The sequence below is a fragment of the Sphaeramia orbicularis genome, chromosome 14, assembly GCF_902148855.1.
Source record: "Sphaeramia orbicularis chromosome 14, fSphaOr1.1, whole genome shotgun sequence".
NCBI lineage: Eukaryota > Metazoa > Chordata > Actinopteri > Kurtiformes > Apogonidae > Sphaeramia > Sphaeramia orbicularis.
The window spans coordinates 50,357,486-50,382,448 of NC_043970.1; the positions used below are offsets into that span (position 1 = coordinate 50,357,486).

Genomic DNA, 24,963 nt, shown 5'->3' on the forward strand with positions numbered 1-24,963 from the left:
AGTCAAACGACGGCGATGCTCTTCTGCGGACAGACGTGTGCGGCCTAATTGCATCGGCTCCTCCCTCGAGGCTTGGCCAGATTCCGGTACTGGTAGAGGAGGATCTACACCCTTCTTGTCACGACCAGCAGGATGGACCCCAGACGGTTCCGACTGCCAGATGCCCCATTGGTCCGAGACCAGAATAGCAGCAGAGATAACGTCATCCAAGGTATGTAGCTCCCGACGGAGCGCCATCTCACGTCCAATGGTGCGGTTCAGTCCTGACTGAAAAGTAGTAATTAATCCGGCCTCATTCCAACCCGACTCTACTGCCAGAGAACGAAACTCACTCACATATTGTCTGATCGGGCGGTCTCCCTGCCTCAGCCTCAAGAGCCTCAGTGCTGCTTGCTGACCGCGAACAGGATGATCATATATTCTTTTAAGTTCCGTCAGCAGACTAGACGCCGACCGAGTTAGAGGGGAATTCTGTTCCATAAGGGAATTGAAAAAACTTAAAGGAGGTCCTTCTAACAGACTTGCTATATAAGCGATCTTAGCAGACTCACAAGAAAAACGTCTGGGTTGGGAATCAAAAATTAGACGTATCTGGGTACAAAAACTACGACATGTGTCCGGATTACCAGAATATTTAGAGGGGGGAGGGATGTTAGGCTCCTCCGAGGCCCTCACAGGAGGATCAGAAGGTTCAGGTTCGCTCGGTGGACTCTGGGCGGACGCCTGATTACCGGTGAGCTGGGAAATCTGGGAGGACAGCTGAGACATTTGATCCATAAGGGACTGCAGGAGCTGCTCATGTCCCCCCATGCGTTGCCCCTGTAGGCGGATTGCTTCCCGGACCTGGTCTAGGTCTGCTGGGTTCATGGTATTGGCCAGTTTGTACTGTAATAGACTGAGTACAGAGGCAGAACCCAAAAGCAAGACCACAAATACCGAATAAGATTTAGTGTTTTTATTAAACACTTTTACAGAAGAAAAAACTCTACACAGAGAATATTTGTCTTCTGAGAGGCCTCCGGTTCCGGGGGTAAACGTCTGGGCTGCGGGTGGGATAGACAGACGGCCGACTCGGCCGAGTCGGGAAAACCCCCACGGAATCCCCACTAGGGACAGACAGAGGGTGGTCAATAGACAAGCCAGGTCATACACGGGAAAACAATCAATCGAGCAACGGTACATAGGGGACGAGCAAACTCACGGTAGTAATCCAGGCGGAGGTCGAAGCACAGGTTAACGTTGGAGGCTGAGGTAATAAAGGGAGCAGGCAGAGACGAAGTCGGGTACGAACCAGGTCGGGAACAGGCAGGCAGGAAGAGGTCAGGCTGAATCGAAGGTCGAGGGACGAAAACAGGTCAAACACGGCAGACGAACAAACAGGATCCAAGAAACGCTGGTAAGTGAATACAACGAGTTGCAGAGCACAAACTGGCAAAGGAACAGGGGAAGACACAGGGTTTAAATACACAAGAGGGCGGGAAGACAATGAGACACAGGTGGAGATAATCAGGGAGGAGCAAGGTAATCAGGTGAAAGGTGAACACAAAAGGAAGTAAAGACAACAGACAAGACACATGAGGGAAACTTAACAAAATAAAACAGGAAATGACAAACAAAACAGAAAAGACAGACAAAGTCCAGAAGCCGACATGACAAAAACAATCAGACTGATCTCAATAAATGGCGTTGTGTGTCACGCCAGTTGTTTTGACTCTTGACTGGCTATACACACACACACACACACACACACACACACACACACACATACATTTTAGACCTTTCACCCTGTGTTCCTATGGGTTACTTCCTTAGCATTAGCCACATTGGCTAATTTTAAAGCAAGAGACCTGTTGGGAAACAGCGCCCCCCCCCCCCCCCCCCCCAACTGAAAAGGTGGATTTATTTTTTTTTATTTTTTATTTTTTATTTTTTTTGCTGAACCTTATTTAAATAGTGAAGGGGTTTTCTTTTTTAGACGTATGAAGTTTTATATTTTCAAACACTTCTTTTCTTCAATAAATGTATAATTTTTGATGTTGCTCAATTTTATTTTGAGACACTTTTTTTATAGAAGTCTGATTTTTTTTGTTTTGTTTGTTTTTTGTTTTTTGTTTTTTTTTGAGGAGATAATTATTTTTAAAAGAAACCATACAAGTTTATTTTATTTCTTTGTACTAATTTTGTTTATTAATTTATTATTATTATTTTTTTTTTTTTAGGAGTTTTTTTTTTTTCATTCAAGTGTATTTTTATTTAAGGGGCATATTTAATTTTTCAGCTACTTCTTTTTAAATTAATATTAATATCTAATAATCTTTTTTTTATTTATTTATTTTTATTTTTTTATAGTGGATTATTTGTTGGGCTGTAGCACATCTGGGCCACCACACTTATCCCACCAGTCAGTCATCCAACTATTAGAGTTAATAATCATAAGAACTATGAAAAAAGTAGACTGTAGCTTGGTGACGTCTGCAATGACTATTGTCTTTAAGTTGCATCACACATTTCCCTGAATAAAAAACCATGTAACATGCTAACCAAGGAGGACCTGTTTGATTCGACTGTTTATTAACTGGTGATGTGCTGGGAGACAAAAGAACAAGGCAAGAGGTTGAAACTAGTCAGAAACAAATGAGGCATCTGTCATTTTACTTTAATTTGAATTGTCAGTACATAATATTTGCAATTCATTTTTATTTCTGGACTTGTTTATCTGTGGAACAGGGCTTCTTTGACTGTCACTATTGTATTTTTCATACTTATTTCTACTAACTAACTTTATGTATACTTTGTAGAACCTTTTTTATTATAACATGGCAAGTTGTTCTCCCTGTTGGAGTCCATGTCACACAGTGAATACAGCCACAAAGATTCAGAAAGATTTCATACATTTCAGCCTTTTTAAGAACAGTCCAACTTTCCAACTTTATGCAATTCTTGAAACTGCACTGAAAATCAAAACATGTAGAAAAAGTAAATTGTCTTTAATCTTCATTGTCACTTTGTAACATTTTCTCTTATACCTTCATTATTGTTTAAACTATCTGTGATCTTTGGAATTATTGGTAATACTGGATGCTTGTGTTTCAGGATTTGACCTCACATTCACATCAGTGTTTATTCTTCCAGGTTGATGGAAAACTACACCTACAATAGTTTCACTCTGCAGCTGGAGGGCTTGAACGTCTCAAAGGATGCAATGTACCCCATGTTTTTGTTCCTCCTTTTCTCATATCTGTTTATTATTATTGCCAATTTTGGAATTGCTTTTGTGGTTTTAGCTGACAAAAGTCTCCACCAGCCAATGTACCTGCTTTTTTACAATCTGTCATTGAACGACATCCTCGGAAACTCCATTCTGATTCCTCATTTACTTGTGGACATGTTGCGTCCTCCACCTGAACGCCTCATCAGTTACTATGAGTGTGTGGTTCAGGCTTTCATTTCACATGTGTTTGGTACAGCTGCTCACACTGTGCTTATTATTATGGCCTTTGACAGATATATTGCCATTTGTAATCCTCTGTCTTATGCTGCTATAATGACCAACAAAATGGTGATAAAGCTGACAGTTTTTGCCTGGGGGGTGGCCTTTGTTTTGGTGGGGATTCTGCTTGGTTTGACCATAAGACTAAACAGATGCAGGACTATGATTAGAAGCCCTTACTGTGACAACGCCTCGCTGTTTAAACTGTCCTGTGAGAGTGTTTTCATTAATAACGTGTACGGCCTTACTTTTACTGTAGTACTTATGACGTTCTCTATTGGCAGCATAGTTCTCACCTACGCTAAGATCACAGTGGTGTGTCTGACCAGTAAGAACAAGTCTTTGAACAGTAAAGCCTTAAAGACCTGCAGCACTCATCTGGTGGTTTATATGATTATGCTGCTCAGTGGAATGGCCAACATTGCTCTTCATCGCTTCCCCCATTTATCGGAGTTAAGAAAATTTGTAGCCATCCTGTTTCACATCGTTCCTGGAGGCTTAAACCCAATTGTTTATGGTATTCAGTCCAAAGAGATACGGGCATTCTTAAGAAAGAAGTGTGAGCAGCAGTGGCTGGTTCATAAAGGGCACAGCGTCAACCCCCCCCTTAAAGATACATGGAGAAGAAGAGCCATTTAAATATTAATTAGATAGATAGATAGATAGATAGATAGATAGATAGATAGATAGATAGATAGATAGATAGATAGATAGATAGATAGATAGATAGATAGATAGATAGATAGATAGATAGATAGTAGGGCTGTCAAAATTAATGCATTAATGGAGATCCATCCATCATCATGATTCATCTGATTAAAAATTTTAACGTAATTAAAGCTATACTGTTCGATGTGGCATTTTTACACTTCTCTTTTTTAATCTTAAAATGCTCCTAATAAGCGTGTGGCAAACTAAAATGTAAAAGAAATCCAACAGGTTTAGAAACTCAAATGTTTAATTGTCATATATTTCTGATAAAAGTCTGACCTATCATGTTATTTGGCTTGAATAAAATATTTGGCTGAGCCTCCTGTCAGTCATCTGTTACCCAGTCCTGCAGCTGATAGCCTACTGGTGAATCTGAATCTGATGTTTCACCAGTGCTGCTCCTCCTGTCACTGACCACAGTCTCCTGTCTAGGGCTGTGTATGGATAGGACTCAAATGCACATGTGGAAGGGAAAAAAGGATTTATTGACAGAAACAACAACCAAAGGGAGCAAACAGAAGAACCCGACTGCAGCAGTCAGAGTTCGATAAATGAAGGATGGAGATGGAGTCCAGAAGTCTGGTGTACTGGACTCTTCAGACAGGTCTGCACAAAGGTCAGTTTTTATGACTGCAGGACTCATACAGGTACATGTACATGGTGTCACACAATGTAGGATTATGTAGGATGATAAATGTATGGACTATGAAACCTCAAATGTCTCCAGACAATGCGCAGACTCCGCATCGTTCACAGTACGGCCCAGTCCGCCCAACTGGAGCCTTTACTGTAGGTCAGTGGTTCCCAACCTTTTTTGCCTTGTGACCCCATTCTATCATCACAAATTTCTGGTGACCCCAGACATTCAAAAACGGTGACAATTTTTTTTTTTTGCTAAAAGTATTTTGGTTTTGATCATGTAAGGGTTAGTATGTATATTATGTTGCAAATAAACGTCAATGTTAGACGACATTTAGTCTATATAATGTATATTATTATGGACGGAGGCAGTAAAGCCAGTAAAGTGTAGATTATTGCACAAAGTGAGATTTTTATTTTCCTTGGTCAGGATATGTACAGTCTGGACTGTACATATGGATTTACAAGGCTGACAATTCATAGTGAACAAACAATAACTCAAACTATGAATTATGAAAGAGCTGCAGCATCTGAAACTGACCACAATGAACATTTGACAGATAAACAGAACCACAGTGCTTCAGTGTCAGACTCAGAGTTTGTCATGTCTGTTATGTATTGGGATTGTCTGTCAACTCACTATATATTTTTTATTTTTATCAATTACTAGAAATTCCAGCCAACCCCAAGGTTGAAAAACACTGCTGTAGGTGATGAGGTGCAGTTAACGCAATGATCCAGCGCTGCACAGACCAGACCCTTAAATACAGGGTCTCCTAATGATAAAGGAGACCACAGGTGGAAGGTGTTGTGTCTGATTGCTGAGGGAGGGGTCCGTGGCCACGCCAGAGTGGACCGGACCTCCGCTTCCACGTGCATCAGGTGAGGAGGGGAACGTCAGAGCTCAGGCACCAGGAAGTGGGCGGGGCTTTGGAAGGAGGTGTGATTCATGTTCAAACTTGCTGTTCAAAGTGCTGTGCAACATGCCAGATCGGTAGGTGTAGCTTTAACCCAAATGCATTGCCAGAGACATTCGGAGTCATTCTGCGCTGCAGATAGGTTAGTTTGTCCAAGTAGAGTTACTGTTGCACATGAACAAATGGGCAGTTGATCCAGAAGTGACGGGCAGCAGAACCAACCAATAAAGGTGGAAGACACTAAACAACACATTGGCCTTCTGGATGGAAATTTGAGGAGAAAAAAAACCCCAAAATAGAACAGCCATTTATTTACAGTTGTTTTGTTGAAACAGTTGAAGGTGTTTTATAAACACATTAGTTGCACATATATATATATATATATATATATATATATATATATTTTCTTCTTTCTTCATTCTGTTTGCTCATGCAAAATGAAACACGATTAAACCGATATTTAATCCAAATTAATCCACAGCGATCCTGTGATTAATCTGATTAAAATTTTTAATCGTATGACAGCACTAATATAAATATAAATAAATCGCTGGTATGCAGCTGACTGGTGGTCGGGTGGATGCGTCATGGGTTTACCATTTGGGGTGGGACAGTTTAAGTTCAACAAGTGACAAATCGTTTATTTAATTTTAAAACACTAAATGTTTGAATCTTACTAATTGCTTAAGGCAAACGAATAATTTCTGTGTCCATATTCTTTTAACTTCCTCTGTCTTTAGGTCTAAGAAAATCTGAGGTTTGTATCTAAATTCATTAAAATATATATTACAAAGTGATAATGAAAGTAGTTATCTTTAGTCTGTGTTCCTGTAATCACCTCAGACAGCTTGAGAAAATGTCTTTATATTTAACAAAATATTCATTTAAACTCAGGGAAGAACTGGGCAGAGTTTGGTGTCTGAAGGTCAACTCTACTGAGACCTCATGAAACATGTTTTTGACTAAAGATAGCAGATTTTGTTGGAAGGAAAATGGACGTATCTGACGGACTTTTATATTGATATGAACTGTCTTAACCCTGTTGTGGTCTATAATTGCAAACATACATTTGCATTCACAGAAACAAATGACTAAAATGCCAAAAATTTATAAAAATAATAATAATAATAATAATAATAATAATAATAATAAAAACACTTATATTTGTATTAATGGACTTTGATTACTTTATTTACATTACATGACTGAAAACAGCTACTGATCTAAACTGTTAAATGATTTTTGGCCACCAATCCTATCAATATATTCAAATAATTCTGGTAAAATGCAGTTTCTCAGCTCTTTATGTTCATCAAACACAACTCATTTAGGCAAAGTATCATTTGAGTGTTCGGTTAGATTCAAGATTCAAAGATTGTTTTTTTGTTTTGTTTTGTTTTTAAATTGTCAATTCACTAAATACACAGGGCATACAGAGAATTGAGATTAAAAGAAAGAAGAGATCAAAATAGAATAAAAATAAAGAACTTGTATAAACAATAAAATGGATGCTCTATGGAGAAACAAATCAAACCCATTCACAATGATGTCAAATCCAGTAACAGTTCTAGAAGGAGAGTTATAATGGACCAAATAACCAAGAGCAGCACACATGACACTGCAAATGTTTGTAATAAACTGCAGAGACACAGTCGGCAGCAGATATAATGAATGTGTCACATTGTGAGCGTACCCAGTCATTTTTAAAAAAATCTTTATTCATTTATTTATTTATTTAGAACATGCAAAGAAACAAAATAAAACAAAACGAAGCAAATTAAGGCAAAATAAAAACAAAATAACATTTAAATCAACAAAACCTATCTTCAAGTACGTGCAAGTCTGAATTTTGCGTAGTCAGAAAGGAGTAGGAAGAAGTATAAACTTTAAGTGCAAAACAGCTGAGGTCGAGTCCTTCAGGTCAAGTTTATTTATGTAGCACATTTGAACCAACACAAAGTGCTGTACAAAGTTATAGATAAAAATACAAGATGTGCTGAAACTAGTAAAAAAAAAAAAAAAAAAAAAAAGAATAAATGTGACATACTAAAACTGACGGCTCTGCAGGTGAGGTAGGGGTGAAAACAGGTGTGTGAGGGAGGGACAGAGGGGCACCAATGACCTTACTCTAAATACCACATGATGTTTTCTTAGTTAACAGGTATCTCAGAACAGTGACGTTCTTAAAGCAGTGTCATGTGTTTAGGTTAGAATGATTCCACACAGGAGAAGCCAGAGGACTGGTGCACGGAAGGCAGAGAGGTGGTTTTTATCAGTTTACCCACGAAACTTAAGTAAACATCTTTGAATTCTAACAGAGAAATGTCACATGGAAGAAACACTAATACTAAATAGCTATTCCATTTATTTTAAAGCAGTTGTTACACATTTAATTAAACGATCAATTCATGAATAATTTTTTTTTTTTTTTCAGCCATTTTTTTTTTACATATATTTTTATATTGTTTTTGTGAATACTGACTGCAGGAGTTATTTGCATATTGAATATTTCCAGCCTCAGCTGTATGAATATTACATTTGACACCTTTGATTTTGGATTGTTTTTTAACTGAAAAGTTCCGAAGATATATAAGATTTCACTTCAAACATTGAGTGGTATCAGTACAAATATTCATACTATTTAAAAAGGGTTCTCATTATCAATATTAAATTCAGTTTTATTAAACTAAAAAAAAAATACGTATCAAAGCAGTGGATATGGAACTAATTTTATAGAATTTCTGTACTGCTTCTGCTTTGCTGCTAAAACCTTTAACCGTGTTGAAACAGTTGATGTTCATAAAATATGCATGCACTGATCACTACTGAAGTATTGAAAAGTAATTGATTAGTGAATGAATATTATCTACACACAATATGTTTTTCTTAAATCTAAAAAAAAATAAATAAATAAAAACTGCAAATTCATATTTAAGTTCAGTGCTTGAGTAAAGAGCCTTACATTATATGGACAAAAGTATTGGGACATGTTCAATTCAAGTGTTTCTTTTCTAACAGGGGTCTGGGATACGAAACAATAATGACTAATGTGTGTAATATAGTTTAATATTGTGATAAATATCATTGCAGTTCATTGGTTCATTTTGTTTAAATTGTCTCAACGTTGATTTTTTTTTTTTTCAGCCATGACTATGATTTCTAAAATATTTCTGATGCTCTGACAGTAAATATTAATTTTCTACTACAACTAACCATGTACTCTCTACATGTGCTCACTGAGGAAGAAAAATCTGCCATTAAACTTTAAGGAAATATTGATGTTTATATCTCAAATCAGCATGAACAGGACATCTTGCGACTTTATCATTTGAATTACTGCTATTTTTTGCCACTTTCGCCACTTTAACAAACTTGTTTATGTTTTTTAGCATTCTATTTTTCCTGTCGTATTGATGTATACTGTCTTGTGCTGCTGTGCACATTTGAATTTCCCCCTTGGGGGATCAGTGAAGTAAATCTTATCTCATCATACAGCTGTAGCCATGATGTGTCCCAATACTTTTGTCTATGTAGTTTATAAACATCAATATTTCCTTAAAGTTTATTGGGAGATTTTTCTTCCTGAGAGAGATGTGAAGAAAAGAAATGGTTAGGTGTTGAAGAAAATTATTATTTACAGTCGGAGCACGAAAAGTATTTTAGAAATTTAGAGGTAGAACGTTTAAAAGCATAGTCATGAATAATAAAAAAAAATAAATAAAAATCAATGTTGAGACAAAATAAGTAAAAACCATCTCTGAGGCATTTTGGAAGCAAAGATAACATTTTTTTTCCCTCAATAATATATTTATTGAGATTATTACAGGCTATATATACAAAATGGAAGCATACTATAAATAAAGAAACAAACAAAAAGACACATTTAAAATCAATGCTTGAATCTATGAGTCCTTCCAGGTGAGCAGTATTGTCAGAATACAGCATATGATTGTGGACCTGTACAGGGAATAATTATGTCCCACATGCCCGTAACAGATAAGTCAAATCTTTGTTCTTAATATAATTAATGAAACGGTCCTTTTTCAGAAGTGTCTTGCTTGTCAAAGATAACAATTTAAACAAACACACCACAACTAACCATCTATATTATAACATTTGTCATTATTGTTTTGTATCCCAGAATCCTGTTAGAATCGAAACACCTGAATTCAATGTGTCCCAATACTTTTGTCCATATAGTGTAACTTTTATCTGCTGTAGAATCTGTGTGTGTGGCACCGAGTATATCTATCTATCTATCTATCTATCTATCTATCTATCTATCTATCTATCTATCTATCTATCTATCTATCTATCTATCTATCTATCTATCTATCTATCTATCTATCTATCTATCTATCTATCTATCTATCTATCTATCTATCTATCTATCTATCTATCTATCTATCTATCTATCTCTAAATTGTTATCTTTGCTTCCAAAATGACTCAGATGGTTTTCACTTAATTTGTCTTGACACTTTTTTTTTTATTTTTTTTTTTTTATCCGTGATGATGATTTTAACCTTTTCATGCACAGTGGTCACTCCAGTGGACAGTTATTCTACAGTTGTTCTCTTGTATATTCATGGGTTTTGTTGTTTTAGTTCCATATCAGCCAGCACAGTGGACACTTATGCATCATCCCATACACTGTAATTCATACCATTACTCTAACTTTGCTGTTCTTGATAAACCTGATCTGCACTAACATGTGTTAAATCAATTGCTAATTATTATTAGACTGTAATTAACAGTTTTCTTTATCAAAATTTTTTTTTTTTTTTTTTTTTTTTTTGCATATTATTTAATGAAGTTAGTAATAACTAGTATTAGAGTATGTTATAATGTGAGAAAACATCAGATTAGAAGCATGAAAAATGTTTTTATTTCATAGTTTTCACACAGTTTATCACTTTCTGATGATGGGTTTTAAATACATGTTTTTTTTACTTCAGAAATTAAATGTATGGTGTCCAGCTGAGTGGACATTTTTGTAACTCCGTGAAAAATAGGTTCATACAAAAATTTCAATTGCATTGTTTTTTTCATGCCTAAACAGGAACAAAAACGCTCAGGAAAAAACTCAACTAAGGTTCTCATAATTCATGCATGAAAGGGTTAAATGTTCTACCTCTAAATTTATAAAATATTTTTCATGCTCTGGCTGTCAATAATAGTTTTCTACCACAACTAACCATCTATATTATAACATTTGTCATTATTGTTTTGTATCCCAGAATCCTGTTAGAATCGAAACACCTGAATTCAATGTGTCCCAATACTTTTGTCCATATAGTGTAACTTCTATCTGCTGTAGAATCTGTGTGATATTGGGTAGCTTTTCCTTCCTTCCTTCCTTCCTTCATTCCTTCCTTCCTTCCTTCGCTTCCAAAATGACTCAGAGATGGTTTTCACTTAATTTCTCTTGACCCTGATTTTTTTTTTTTTTTTTTTTATCCATGACGATGATTTTAAATGTTCCACCTCTAAATTTATAAAATATTTTTCATGCTCTAACTGTCAATAATAGTTTTCTACCAAAACTAACCATCTACATTATAACATTAGTCATTCTTGTTTTGTATCCCAGACCCCTGTTAGAAACGAAACACCTGAATTTAACGTGTCCCAATACTTTTGTCTATATAATGTACTTATGTTGCTCATCACTTTTGTCTCTCTCTCTCTCTCTCTCTCTCAGTCTTAGGTTTCATTTGATCCTGATGGAAAACTCCTCATCCAACAGCTTCATATTTCAGCTGGAGGGCCTGCAGGTGTCTGGGACTTCCAAGTACCCCATCTTCATCTTCCTGCTTCTGTCGTACGTGTTCGTCTTACTGGCCAACGTAGGCATCACACTGTTGATCTGGTCGGAGCAGAGCCTCCACCAGCCCATGTACCTGCTGTTCTGTAACCTGTCCGTCAACGACCTGATGGGAAACTCCGTCCTGATACCTCGTGTGCTCGCTGACATTCTGGTGCCTCCGTCCGAACGCCTCATTCATTACTACGAGTGTGTGATCCAGGCTTTCATCACTCACATGTTCGGTACTAACGCTCACACAATGCTCATGATTATGGCCTTCGACAGATACGTGGCCATCTGTAACCCGCTGCGCTACTCGGCCATAATGACCAGTCGTATGGTGATAAAGCTGACGGTCGGTGCTTGGGGTACGGGGTTCGTATTGGTGGGGATTCTGCTCGGTCTGACCATCAAACTGAAGCGATGCAGGACATTTATTGCGAACATGTACTGTGATAACGCTGCTCTGTTCAAACTGTCGTGCGAGAACGTGTTCATCAATAACGTGTACGGTCTGCTGTACACTGTGGTCCTGCTGACCTTCTCCATCGGCAGTATAATCCTCACTTATTCTAAAATCACAGTGACCTGTCTGACCAGTAAGAGTAAGTCTCTGAACAGTAAAGCCTTTAAAACCTGCAGCACTCACCTGTTTCTCTATCTCATCATGCTCGCCACCGGCCTCATCTTTGTCATTCTCCATCGCTTCCCTATGTACGCCGAGTGCAGGAAGTTTATCGGCATCATGTTTAACGTGATCCCTGGCAGCTTTAACCCTGTCATCTATGGGCTGCAGTCCCAGGAAATACATAAGTGCTTGTCAAATATATTTGAATCAAGAAAAGTTAAAAAGTAATTTTAGTTTGGTTTAATTCTGTGTTTTTCAACCTTTTTTGGCTCCTGACCCCATTTTAACAGCACAAATTTCTGGTGACCCCAGACATTCAAAAGAGAGACTTTTTTTTTTTTTTGCTAAAATTTATTTGTTTTTGATCATGTAATAGTTTGCTGTACTATGTTACAAATAAACATTAATTTTAGACAATATTTAGTCTATATAATGTATGTTATTGTGGATGGAGGCAGAAGAGCCAGGTGTAGATTACTGCACAAAGGGAGAGTTAAATTTTCCTTGGTCAGGATATGTACAGTCAGTCCAGCTTGGATTTACAAGGCTGACAATGAATCCTGAACAAACAAGAACTCAAACTATGAATTATGAAAGAGCTGCAGCATCTGAAACCGACCACAATGAACATTTGACAGATAAACAGAACCACAGTGCTGCAGTTTCAGACTCACAGTTTGTCTGTTATGGATTGGGATTGTCTCTGTCAACTCACCATATATATATATATATATATATATATATATATATATATATATATATATATATATATATATATATATATATATATATATGTGTGTGTGTGTGTGTAATTTTTTTTTTTTTGTAATTTTTTAAAAAATCAATTACTAGAAATTTCAGGTGACCTCATTTGAATTCCAGGTGACCCCACGTGGGGTCCACACCCCAAGGATGAAAACCACTGGTTTAATTTAACCCATAAAGACCCAAACAGACACTGGTGACCAAAAGCATCTACTGATCTAAAATGTTTAATACCTGTTGATCCACTAATCCTATCAATTCATGGAAATAATTGGTGTAAAATTGCAGTTTTTCTTCTTTTTCATGGTCATCAGATATGACCCATTTGGACGTCCAGAGGCTCCGTAGTTACCATGGAAACACTGTCATCTTCTACAACATTGATTCACCAGTAAAACCCATGGAGTTGGATCAATGACATAAATGGAGATGTTTGTTTTTACGTTCAGTTAATGATATATTTTGCTGAAAGTCACTTTTTCTTCAGTTGTCTCTGTTTTGATATGATAAACGTTGAATTTACTGTGTTTCCATGAACATCTAAATTAAATACAGGAAATTAAATCTAGGGAAATACATGATTTACAATGAAAAATGTAAAATACCGAGGGTAATGAAATAATAAATAAAAAATAAACCAATACCTGTTGACCACTAATCTTATCAACTCATGTAAATAAATGGTGTAAAATGCAGTTTTTCATCTTTTCATGGTCATCAGATATGACCCATTTGGACGTTCAGAGGCTCCGTGGGGAACATGGAAACACCGTCATCTTCTACAACATTGATTCACCAGTAACATTCATGGAGTTGGATCAATGGCATAAATGGAGATGTTTGTTTTTACGTTCGGTGTATGATATATTAGCAGAAAAAGTCACTTTTCTTCAGTTTTCTATTTTGATATGCTAACCTTTGAATTTACTGTGTTTCCATGAAAAATCAAGGATGTTAAAATCCTTTTAGGTCATTTCAGTCTAAAGTGGATCAGACCAGTAAAATACTATCATAATAACCTATAAATAATGACAACTGTACATTTGTCTCTTTGTTTTAGTGTAAAAAAAAAAGTAAAATTACACAAAAATGTTTACATTTACAGGCTAGCCTTTTACTAAAAATGTGAATATCTGAAATGTCTTGTGAGAAGTATGTGGAATTTTAATAATATTCTCCCTGTTATTTAATGTTTTGTGTATTTGTAGATCCGCTGTGATCTCTAAGTTGTGATTCACATGTATAAATGATAAACTAAGATCTAATATTTTTAACATTGCACTTATTTTACAAAAGAATTTTCAGGTTCATATTTGTTCATGTTATGTTCAAGTACAATTCGTAGATGTAAACACTTTCATTACGGAATTTACTTTTTTCACTCAAACGTTCTTATCCTATTATTTATATTATTTTATTGGTCCGGCCCACTTTAGATCATATTAGGCTGAATGTGGCCCCTGAACTAAAATGAGTTTGACACCCCTGTTCTACAACATTGATTCACCAGTAAGACTCGTAGAGTTGGATCAATGACATAAATGGAGATGTTTGTTTTTACATTCAGTTAATGATATATTTAATGAAAAAATCTACTTTTTCTTCAGTTTTCTCTGTTTCTGACATAACTCTCAACTTCACTTTGAGCTTTTATGAACATCTACATGATCAGAAAATTAAATTTAGAAAAATACATGATTTATAATGAAAAAAAAACTCAAAATAAAGAAGATAACATTACAATAAATGGTTAAAAATCACCTAAGAAAGGTTAAATATAATAACTGCTATTGTCTAGGCTGATATGGTCATTTCATCCACAATACTGCACCTGTTTGAAACACTTTGACAGCCTGATTCAGTTGATCATGTTGGATTTTGTGACATTTTATAAACTAACCAGCCAGTAAATTAAATTAGGAAAGAATCTAAAGATTTCACATCACAGAAAGTTGCAGTCCTGATCATCCTTGAATAATTCAATCTGGAAATTAATTGAATATATACATTTTAAAGACCTACATATTGTCACCTTCCTAAAATCATTGGTTAAGTAGATTTTTTTCTGATTTTTCAGGAAACATAAAAAAAATATAATCAGAAATTAAGTATTTAATGATTCAGAAATGAATTATTTTAGGAAGGTGATTATATTCTACACGTACATGCTATAATTTTGTCTGCTGGTAAAGCAACAACATGAGATTTGTGTTTATTCTGGAACCTATCATTAAAGGAGCTGCATCATTTAGCCTCCATAATGTGACTTTAGAGACACAATTATATTCCCATTATATATAATAATATGCACAAAGCTCATTAAAGTGAACTAGGACCGTGTATAATGACTCATTACTGAACCTGTTTTTTGTTTTTCAGGTATAAATTACCAATCCTTTGGGATGTTTTTACAGTTTTAATGGTTCTGATGTCACTTTTGTGTAATTAAAGCTGTTTGTGTTTCACTATATGCAGAAATAAAGGATTTGGCAACCGTTGAATCGTCACATAAAATTTACCAGAGCAGCATAGAAACCTGTAGAGCTAAACAACACATTTGATCATTTACTACAAAGAAAGAAGCCAAATAAAGAAAAATACAGGAGAAAAGGACTCTTCAGACCTATGACTGACCTTTTACTGCTTATTGAGGAGAGATGGAGCTGCTGCCATTTAACGATTCACACGAAAACCTCAAAGGTCTGTACCACTTTACTGTTTTTGTTTTGTTAGTATACTTAATATTCAGAATTATTTATGTAAAATGTCAAAAATCAAGCTTCTTAAATGTTTATTTTTAATAGTAAAGTCTGGAGCGCTTTCTTTGATTTTCATATGGGGCAAAAATAAATATTTAAATGCGTATATTTAAGAGATCTGGTAAATAGTAAATGAATGGTTGCAGTTTTGATTTATTTATGTCAATGGAAATATGAAATAACTTTGACAGGGTTTAGAGTGTTATGAATTACACCGGCAAAAAAGCAGTTTTACTGACAATGTACATTTCAATTTAAGGGTAAGGTTACAAAATAATAGAAATAATAAGAGTAGAGATAAATGTTCATTGAAATGAATCAATAATGATAATTAAATGATAAAATAATCTGTTTTATTATAATATTAAATAAGGTTTAATTCAGATTTGAAGGGGTTAATGCAGTGTTTTTCAACCTCGGGGTCGGTACCCCACAAGGGGTCATCTGGAATTCAAATGGGGGTCGCCTGAAATTTCTAGTAATTGATAAAAATAAAATAAAAAAACGTATTAATAAAAAAATATATGGTGAGTTGAGAGAGACAATGATAATACATAAAAGACATGATAAACTGTGAGTCTGAAACTGAAGCACTGTGGTTCTGTTTATCTGTCAGATGTTCATTGTGGTCAGTTTCAGATGCTGCAGCTCTTTCATAATTCATAGTTTGAGTTCTTGTTTGTTCAGTATTAATTGTCAGCCTTGTAAATCACAGCTGGACTGACTGTACATATCCTGACCAAGGAAAATCCAATTCTAACTTTGAACAGTAATCTACACCTGGCTTTTCTGCCTCTGTCTGTAATAATATACATTATAAAGACTAAATGTTGTCTAAAATTAACATTTATTTGATACATAGTATAGCAAACTATTGCATGATCAAAAACAAATTAATTTTAGCAAAAAAATGTCTCTGTTTTGAATGTCTGGGGTCACCAAAAATTTGTGAAGTTAAAATGGGGTCACGAGTCCAAAAAGGTTGGGAACCACTGGGTTAAAGGTTTGAACTGTGAGTTAAATGAATTTCTTTTCTGTAGGCAGTGCTGAACAGACATAATAACTAATACTTAAACATTTAGTTAAAGGGATTTAAAATTACAAAAAAAAAAAAAAAAGACAGAATGAAACAGAAACACATCTGTGAGGTCTAGATGTAACATGATATTAGTGAATGTAGCAACAAACCAAACGGGCCAACAGATAAGGCTGCCTTTAGGATAAAAACTGTCCTTTCATGTTGTTATTTGTTTGTGCATTTGTACTTTATTGTAATGACACTTCAGAAACAAGCAGTATGTCAGAACAACATCAGTGTAAAAGACACAGGACATTAGCCATTAATTCTGTCATCTTTTGTGGAACTGGAAACAGTCCATACATTGATTTTAAAAATAGCAAAATGAATTCATGCCTTAATATCTACCTGATCTATTTAAACTGGACCTTGTTTTTAAAATGAAACATCCTAAAAAAAATGTTAAAAAAGAAAAGAAATAATCTAAAGTATCCTTTATTATCTGCTCAGCACGAAGCCTCAGCAGGACTGCTACAAGGAAAATCCACTGTATATGCATCTGCCACATCTGCAGTTCTGTACAGCATCTGTTCATACAACAGCCACTTTGTTTATAGATGCATTTATATTTACATATGCTTGTTCTCTTATGACGGCATACTAGGGCCACGTAGGAAAAATGAAAACACTTGACACTACAAGTTTAAAGTCATAATATTTTGAGAATAAAGTCGTACTTTAATAAAAAAGAAAAAAAAACAAACAAAAACTCATAATTTTATGAAAATAATATTGTACTTTTATGAGATTAAAGTTGTAATTTTTTGAAAATAAATTCACATTGGTGTGATAAAAAGTCATAATTTAGAAACTGTCAGTTCCTCCTCCACAAAAGAGGAAATTTGCTCCAAATCTGTTCAGTTTTTACGATGAAACAAACCCAAACGTGTGCAAACTTCAAAGTCCTTCAGCTAATGCTAATGTGTTGATGGTGGGCGGGGCTAATAGGCTCCGTTTTTCACCCCAAATGAAAGTCGAACCTTATAAAATGTTCCAAGTTCTCCATTATACGACGAGTGGGTATGACTTCATTCTCGTAAATTATTGTATTTTTCCCCATCTGTTTTTAAATTACAATGTTATTCTCGTAATATTATCTCTTCATTCACGTGAAATTCTAGCTCTTTTTGTATTTGACTTTATTCTCATAAAATTATGGGTTTTATCTCAATAGTTTATGACTTTATTTTTGTAGTGACAAGTGTTTTTATTTTCTTATGTGGCCCTAATACGCTACCTTGTGTGATGCATGTCTTTTATTTTCTATTTTACTATTGGCTGCAGGTACATGAATACATGTCACTGTGCTTTGTATTCCATTGGATCTAGAATTTCTTTTGCCTACGTATGTTTGAAGTGAAGTCTATCTATATGTGTAATACAGCGATGAAAAGGACAGAGTTTATTTTGATGTGTCAAACACAGTCATGAAATGCAGTAATGAAATGGACAGAGTTTATTTTTCAAATGGATATTTTTTGCATTTTGCGCAGGATTGTTTAGAATTTATTTTTGACATGTGTAAGATTTGTTACGGTACTTTGTATATAAGTTGTACTTCATCCTGCTCCTTTTCCACCGTTTTTTTTTTTTTTGGGGGGGGGGGACTTTTTTTTTTTTCCCCTTTTTTGTTTATGGAATTTTTATATTCAAAATAAATAAAATAAAATAAATTGCACAATATAGAACTGTAGACATGACAAATAAATCTTATCTTATCTATTCAAAAGTGCTACAACTTATTTAACCTTAAAGATATTTCAGATACATAAGTATCTGGTGTATGCATCTATTAGCCTGCATAAGTAACTTAATATTTTTGCTTCACTAACAAAACAAATGGTGTTCTTTTTTTAATTTTGCTTTTTTTCCCTTTTTTTGTTTTTAGACTTTTTTATATTAAAAATAAATAAAATAACATAAATTGTACAATTTAGAACTGTGGACTTGACAAATAAATCTTATCTATTCAAAAGTGCTGCAGCTTATTTAACCTTAAAGATATTTCAGATGCATAAACATCTGCTGCATGCATCTATTAGCCTGCGTAAGTAACTTAATATTATTGCTACCCTAACAAAACAAATGGTGTTTTGATTTATTTATTTATTTTACTTTCTTTTTTTTTTTTTTTTTTTTTTTTTTTTTTTTTTGCTTTTTTTCACTTTTTGTTTTTGGGTTTTTTATATCAGAAAAAAAAAAATAAATAAAATAAAATAAAATAAAATAAAATAAATTGCACAATATAGTACTGTGGACATGACAAATAAATCTTATCTTAAACTTTTTTTTGTTTTTGCTTTTTTTTTTTTTTTCCCCTTTTTTGTTTTTGTATTTTTTCACATTTGAAATAAATAAAATAAAATAAACTGTACAATGTAGAACTGTGGATATGACAAATAAATCTTATCTTAAACTTTTTTTTTTCTTTTCCCTCTTTTGTTTTTGGATTTTTTTTTACATTTGAAATAAATAAAATAAAATAAAATAAATTGTACAATATAGAACTGTGGACATGACAAATAAATCTTATCTATTCAAAAATGCTGCAACTTATTTAACCTTAAAGATATTTCAGATGCATAAACATCTGGTGCATGCATCTATTAGCCTGCATAAATAATTTAATATTATTGCTCCACTAACAAAACAAACTTGCATTACTTGCTTAAATGATCAGTAATTGTTAAGTAATCATTTTGTGTCAGGAGGGGTGGGATTTCTGAATGGCATCAAATACAAACTTAAATAACTTAGTGTTTAACATCCACATTCATGTTCTGAGTTATCGGTTAGAGTCTATTGATTTAAAGATTAACATTAATTCATGCTTGAAATATTAATTTACTGTTAATTAACTCTTACAACTTAGTGTAAAAATGTCAAATGTAAAATGGGGTGAAAACACAGTCTGCATTGTGTCAGAATAACTCAAACAAACCTTTGTTTTCCAGATTACTCCATGTTGCTGTTGACCAATCATAGGTTGCGTTCCACTAATGTCACCTTTCCACCGGGGAGGGTCACCTTCTTCATCATCGACGGTCTGAGCAGTGCAGATGACAGGAAGATCATCCTGTTCGTCCTCTTACTGCTGATTTACATCATCATCCTGGGAGGAAACAGCCTCATCATCTTTTTGGTAAAAACATGCTGTGTGTTGGTGTAACGTGCAGTTCAGAGGAAATGATCTGTACTTTAATGATCCCTGAGATTACGCAGAGGTTTAATATGGAAGAACATGGAGAAGAAGAAGGACCTAATGGAAGTATGAAGTAGAGGGTTCATGATAGAAGCTGCATAGAGACTTCAGCTTTAGTGAAACGTAAAAAAAAAAGAATCACAAAGAAAGTTACTGATGATTGGAACTTGCTAAACTATATGGACAAAAGTATTGGGACACATTGAATTCAGGTGTTTCTTTTCAAACAGGGGTCTGGGATACAAAACAATGACTAATGTTATAATATAGTTTTATAGTGGGATATCGCAAATGACTCAGAGATGGTTTTTACTTAATTTCTCTCAAGACTGATTTTTTTTTTTTTTTTTTTTTTTAATCCATGACAATGATTTTAAATGTTCCACCTCTCAATTTATAAAATATTTTTCATGCTCTGACTGTAAATAACAGTTTTCTACCACAACTAACCAACTATATTATGACATTTGTCATTATTGTTTTGTATCCCAGACCCCTGTTAGAAAAGAAACACCTGAATTCAATGTGTCCACATACTTTTGTCCATATAGTGTAACTTTTATCCGCTGTAGAATCTGTTGTTTGTGGCATCGGGTAGCTTCATCTATCTATCTATCTATCTATCTATCTATCTATCTATCTATCTATCTATCTATCTATCTATCTATCTATCTATCTATCTATCTATCTATCTATCTATCTATCTATCTATCTATCTATCTATCTGTCTGTCTGTCTGTCTGTCTGTCTGTCTGTCTGTCTGTCTACCTCCCCCTCTACCCACCTACCACCTCCCTCCTTCCCTCCCTATCTACCTACCTACCTACCTACCTACCCACCCTCCTACCTACCCCCCCTACCTACCCACCTACCCCCCCCTCCCTCCCTCCCTATCTACCTACCTACCCACTTACCTCAATACCTACCTCCTTACCCACCTACCTACCCACCTACCCACCTAGTGTCCTGTTGTTTCATCCCACAGGCGGTGACGGATCCAAAGCTCCGCTCTCCCATGTACTTCTTCTTGGGCCACCTGTCCTTCGTGGACATGATCTACACGTCCACCACCATCCCCCACACACTGTCCGGCCTCCTCTTAGATTCCCAGACCCTGTCCGTCCCCATCTGCTTCATGCAGATGTTTTTCTTCATCCAGCTGGGCATCACCACTCGTTCCATCCTGACTGTCATGGCGTACGACCGCTACCTGGCCATCTGTAACCCTCTGCGCTACACCACCATCATGACCCAGCCTGTTCGCCGCCTCCTCATTGCAGGATCCTGGGGCTTCAGCACCTTCTGCACGATGCCATCGGCCACCTTGACGTGGACACGCCCGTTCTGTGGCCCAAACATGGTGCAACACTTCTGGTGTGACATATCGACTCTACGGCGACTCATGTGCATCAACACGCGGGTCGATAACATCCTGGCCCTCACATTTGCTCTGGTGGCACTGGGGACCACTGGACTCCTCATCCTCACCTCCTACATCCTGATTGGCATTTCTGTGTCAAAGATGGGCGTGGCTGAGCGGTGGAAGGCCATCGGGACTTGCGCCGCCCATTTGATAGTGGTGACCGTCTCCTACACGGCTGCCTCCGTTGTGTACATCTCCTACAGAGTGGGAAACTTCAGCTCACAGGTACGACCAAAGGGCTCCAACATGAAACCAGTGTTTTAGTATTTCACAGTGTATACCACCAACAGCCACTAAACGCTGGATCCAAAAACATGCCAGATCCCATAAACCACTGGTTCTCAAATCCGGTCCTCGAGGACCCCTATCCTTTATGTTATACATGTTTCCCTCCTCCAGCACACCTGGAAGTCATTGCATTGTTTTCAGGCTTCTGCAGAGCTTGGTGATGAGCTAATCATTAATTGAACCAGGTGTGATGGAAGAGGAAAATATCTAAAACATGCAGGATAGGGGTCCTCAAGGACCGGATTTGAGAACCACTGCCATATACCAGGGGTGTCAACATCCTAATATGACCTCAAGTGGGTCACAGCAGAAAAATAATACTCCAAATTTTTCTCTATGTTTTTGGGTTAAAGGTGGGGTCTGAGATCTTAGAAAAACAGTTCGAGCAAGCTACATTTTGAAAATACTCAATTCAAAAGTCCAAACCCCTTTCTTCAGACATCCCTCTGAAGCCACGCCTCCAGAGTAGTGGCACACGCAACACTTGTTTCCGAGGGTTCATGAGCGCAGCACAGCAAGGCTCTGCTCCATCCCCGCCTTGGGCTCCGACGTCGTCTACGGTCCGGCCCAGCTCCGTCTCCTACACGGGCTGAGGTTCCCTCGCTGGCTGAGGTCTACTACAGCCCCGGCTGAGGCTCCGGCTCACGTATCCAAGCATACCTCATTCAGTTTCCTCTAACACCCCCACTCTTACAGAACAGCCCCAGTTCAGACCTATGTGACTAAAATTACATTTCCTAGTGATTTATGTTGGTGACAAAACAGTTTCCTGGTGAACTTTCCATCCTAATGTAACTAATATAGCCAGGTTCTGGCTTCGCTCCCTATACAAGCACTTCCAGCCTCTAGGAACGCGCGATTTATGCTTGAAGAGGGGTACGAACAGAGGGGGGAAGGGGGGAGGGGTGAATGGCAGTTGAGCCTGATAGTCATGTAACTGTTCAATCATATTGAGTGGGTGCTCAAAATGATTGGAAGTAGTGTTTTTTCAGTCCTGTCCGTTCCACAGGTGACAATTTTTTAAAAAATTTTTGTGTTAGAGCATCTAATTAATTAGTTGTAATCGGGGTGTGAAGGGGATTTTAAGGAATATAGTAAAAAATGCTGCAGAAAAACATCTCAGACCCCACCTTTAAATAAGTTACAAAATTAAATTAAAAGCTAAAATAAATTGCGGAATGAAAATGTTTATATCTACAAACTATCATTTAAAAAATGTGAATAACATGAACAACCTGAAATTTCTTAAGAAAAATAAGTGCAATTTTAACAATATTATACCACAGATTATCATTGATGCATTACAAGTTACAAATACACAAAACATTTAGTAGCAGGCAGAACATTGTTAAAATTGCACATGTTTTCTTAAGACAGTTTAGATGGTTCATATTTGTTAAAGTTATTCACATTTTCTGTGAAAGGATAACATTTAAATGTAAACATTTTCATGTGATTGTACTTTTTTTCACTCTAAAACAAAGAGAACATTTTAGAATCATTATTTGTAGATTATTATTATTATAGTTGTCTGGTCTGACCCACTTGAGATCATATTAACCTGTATGTGGAACCTGAACCAAAGTGATTTTGACACCCTTGACTGTTAATATCTCAAAATAATTTTCTCCATTTCACAAATTCATCCCATGGGCCGGATTGGACCCTGTGTCGGGCCAGTTTTGGCCCATGGGCTGTATGTTTGACACCTGTGCCAGAGACATTGAAGTCCTCTCTCAAGTGCAACGTATTGTTTTAGTCATTCTTGTCATGTTTTTCTTTGCCCATCAATAAAACATTGGGGCCAATAGAATCTTTGACATCTGTTTCATAAGGCTCAAGTATCATAGCTCATATTTACAGTCCTTTTTGTCATGTTATATCATCTGTATGGATAAAACTGTGTTTGACTGCAGGTGCGTATCATCATAGCGGTCGTGTACGCAGCCCTGACACCTTGTCTGAACCCGATGATCTATAGTCTGAGGAACAAAGAGCTGCAAGAGGCCATCAGGCGGATGTTTGGTCGATTGAGAGCCAGTGCTGTGTCCAGTGGGAAGGATGTCACCACCGTGTCCTGAAACAACCCTGTTTTTATTCAGTTGTCATAATGCTGCACAACATATTCAAAAAAAAAAAAAAAAGGTGAATCTGTGTATTATTCCTTGTTTCATAGCTTATCAAGAACCCAAGATCGAAAAATGAAAGTTAGTAATTTTGTTGTTTTGTTTGTTGTTTTGTTATAATTTTGTGTAATCTGATCTCTTCTGCAAATTCTAACACCCAGTCCATTATTTCATTGATGTGGGGCTCTAAAGACAGAAAATCAATGGTCCTCGTTTTTCTTTTTCTTTTCTTTTTTTCTTTTTTTTTTTTTTTTTTTGGGGGGGGGGGGGGTCCTTTAGGTTTTTTTTTTATTAATGTTTTTTTTTTTTTTTCTTTGTTTAATTTTGTTTTGTTTTCATGGTTGGGAGTTTGATGTTTATTTTCTGTATTGAAAAACTTTGTCTTTAATTGAACATGTATTGTATCGCTTCTTTCACACCACAAAATCAATAAGATATTTGATTGAAAAAAACAAAAAAACTAATAAAGCTTTATATTTCTACACTTTATAGAGCTGTATTTTCTGGACTAAAAGCCACTATTTGTTCAGATGTAAGAGTCAGGAGAAGTTATGATGTGAAAGGGTCAGAGTGGAGAACTCTTCTATGGGGTCATTCATGCACTACTGTACCTGTTCTGCCTTTAATTCTATTTTATTCTATAATGACAGGAGAGAGGGAAGAGGCTCAGTACATTAGTGTTCACCACAGAACAATGATACTAAACTAAAGGTAAATATGGCACTTTTTTGTTTGTTTGTTTTTGTTTAAAGTGCGATACCTCAAAGATCCTGTTGATTTTTCCAGTTTTCCTGTTGTTGCATTTAATCTCCCTAAACATCAGATATGATTTATTTTCATTATTGGTGAGAGTCAAATTAACAAGACACTGACTCTAATTCAGTAGTTTTAGGTGAAGCCTCCTGAAAATCTAAGACAACAGACACAGTGACAATGAAAATGTCTCACACTTCATTTGTTTATTAATGTTCTTTTCCCCCATTTTTAAAATAATTAAACAAAAACCAAAACAGAAACTCAACAAAAATCCATCTGGCGACCATGAGGGACCATGATCAGATGGATGGTTAAAAACACAAAAAGATACCATGAGTTCAGTCAGGATTTTTTTTTTTTTTTAAATTAAAGC

General features: G+C 35.9%; 3 protein-coding genes across 3 annotated transcripts; all 3 read left to right on the top strand.

Annotated features, from left to right (window-relative positions):
• The first annotated feature begins 3,136 nt into the window (after window positions 1-3,136).
• On the top strand, window positions 3,137-4,129 carry LOC115432622 (olfactory receptor 146-like). Its single transcript, XM_030153529.1, has 2 exons — window positions 3,137-3,485; window positions 3,615-4,129. Exons 1-2 carry the CDS (start codon window positions 3,137-3,139, stop codon window positions 4,127-4,129), a joined length of 864 nt encoding a protein of 287 aa, XP_030009389.1.
• Window positions 4,130-11,482: 7,353 nt separating this feature from the next.
• LOC115432623 (olfactory receptor 146-like) lies at window positions 11,483-12,421 on the top strand. Its single transcript, XM_030153530.1, has one exon. The coding sequence runs from the start codon at window positions 11,483-11,485 to the stop codon at window positions 12,419-12,421; it is 939 nt and encodes a 312-aa protein (XP_030009390.1).
• Window positions 12,422-19,757: 7,336 nt separating this feature from the next.
• or6at1 (odorant receptor, family 6, subfamily AT, member 1) lies at window positions 19,758-23,789 on the top strand. Its single transcript, XM_030153531.1, has 3 exons — window positions 19,758-19,937; window positions 20,983-21,645; window positions 23,625-23,789. The coding sequence occupies exons 1-3, from the start codon at window positions 19,758-19,760 to the stop codon at window positions 23,787-23,789; spliced, it is 1,008 nt and encodes a 335-aa protein (XP_030009391.1).
• Window positions 23,790-24,963: the final 1,174 nt, after the last annotated feature.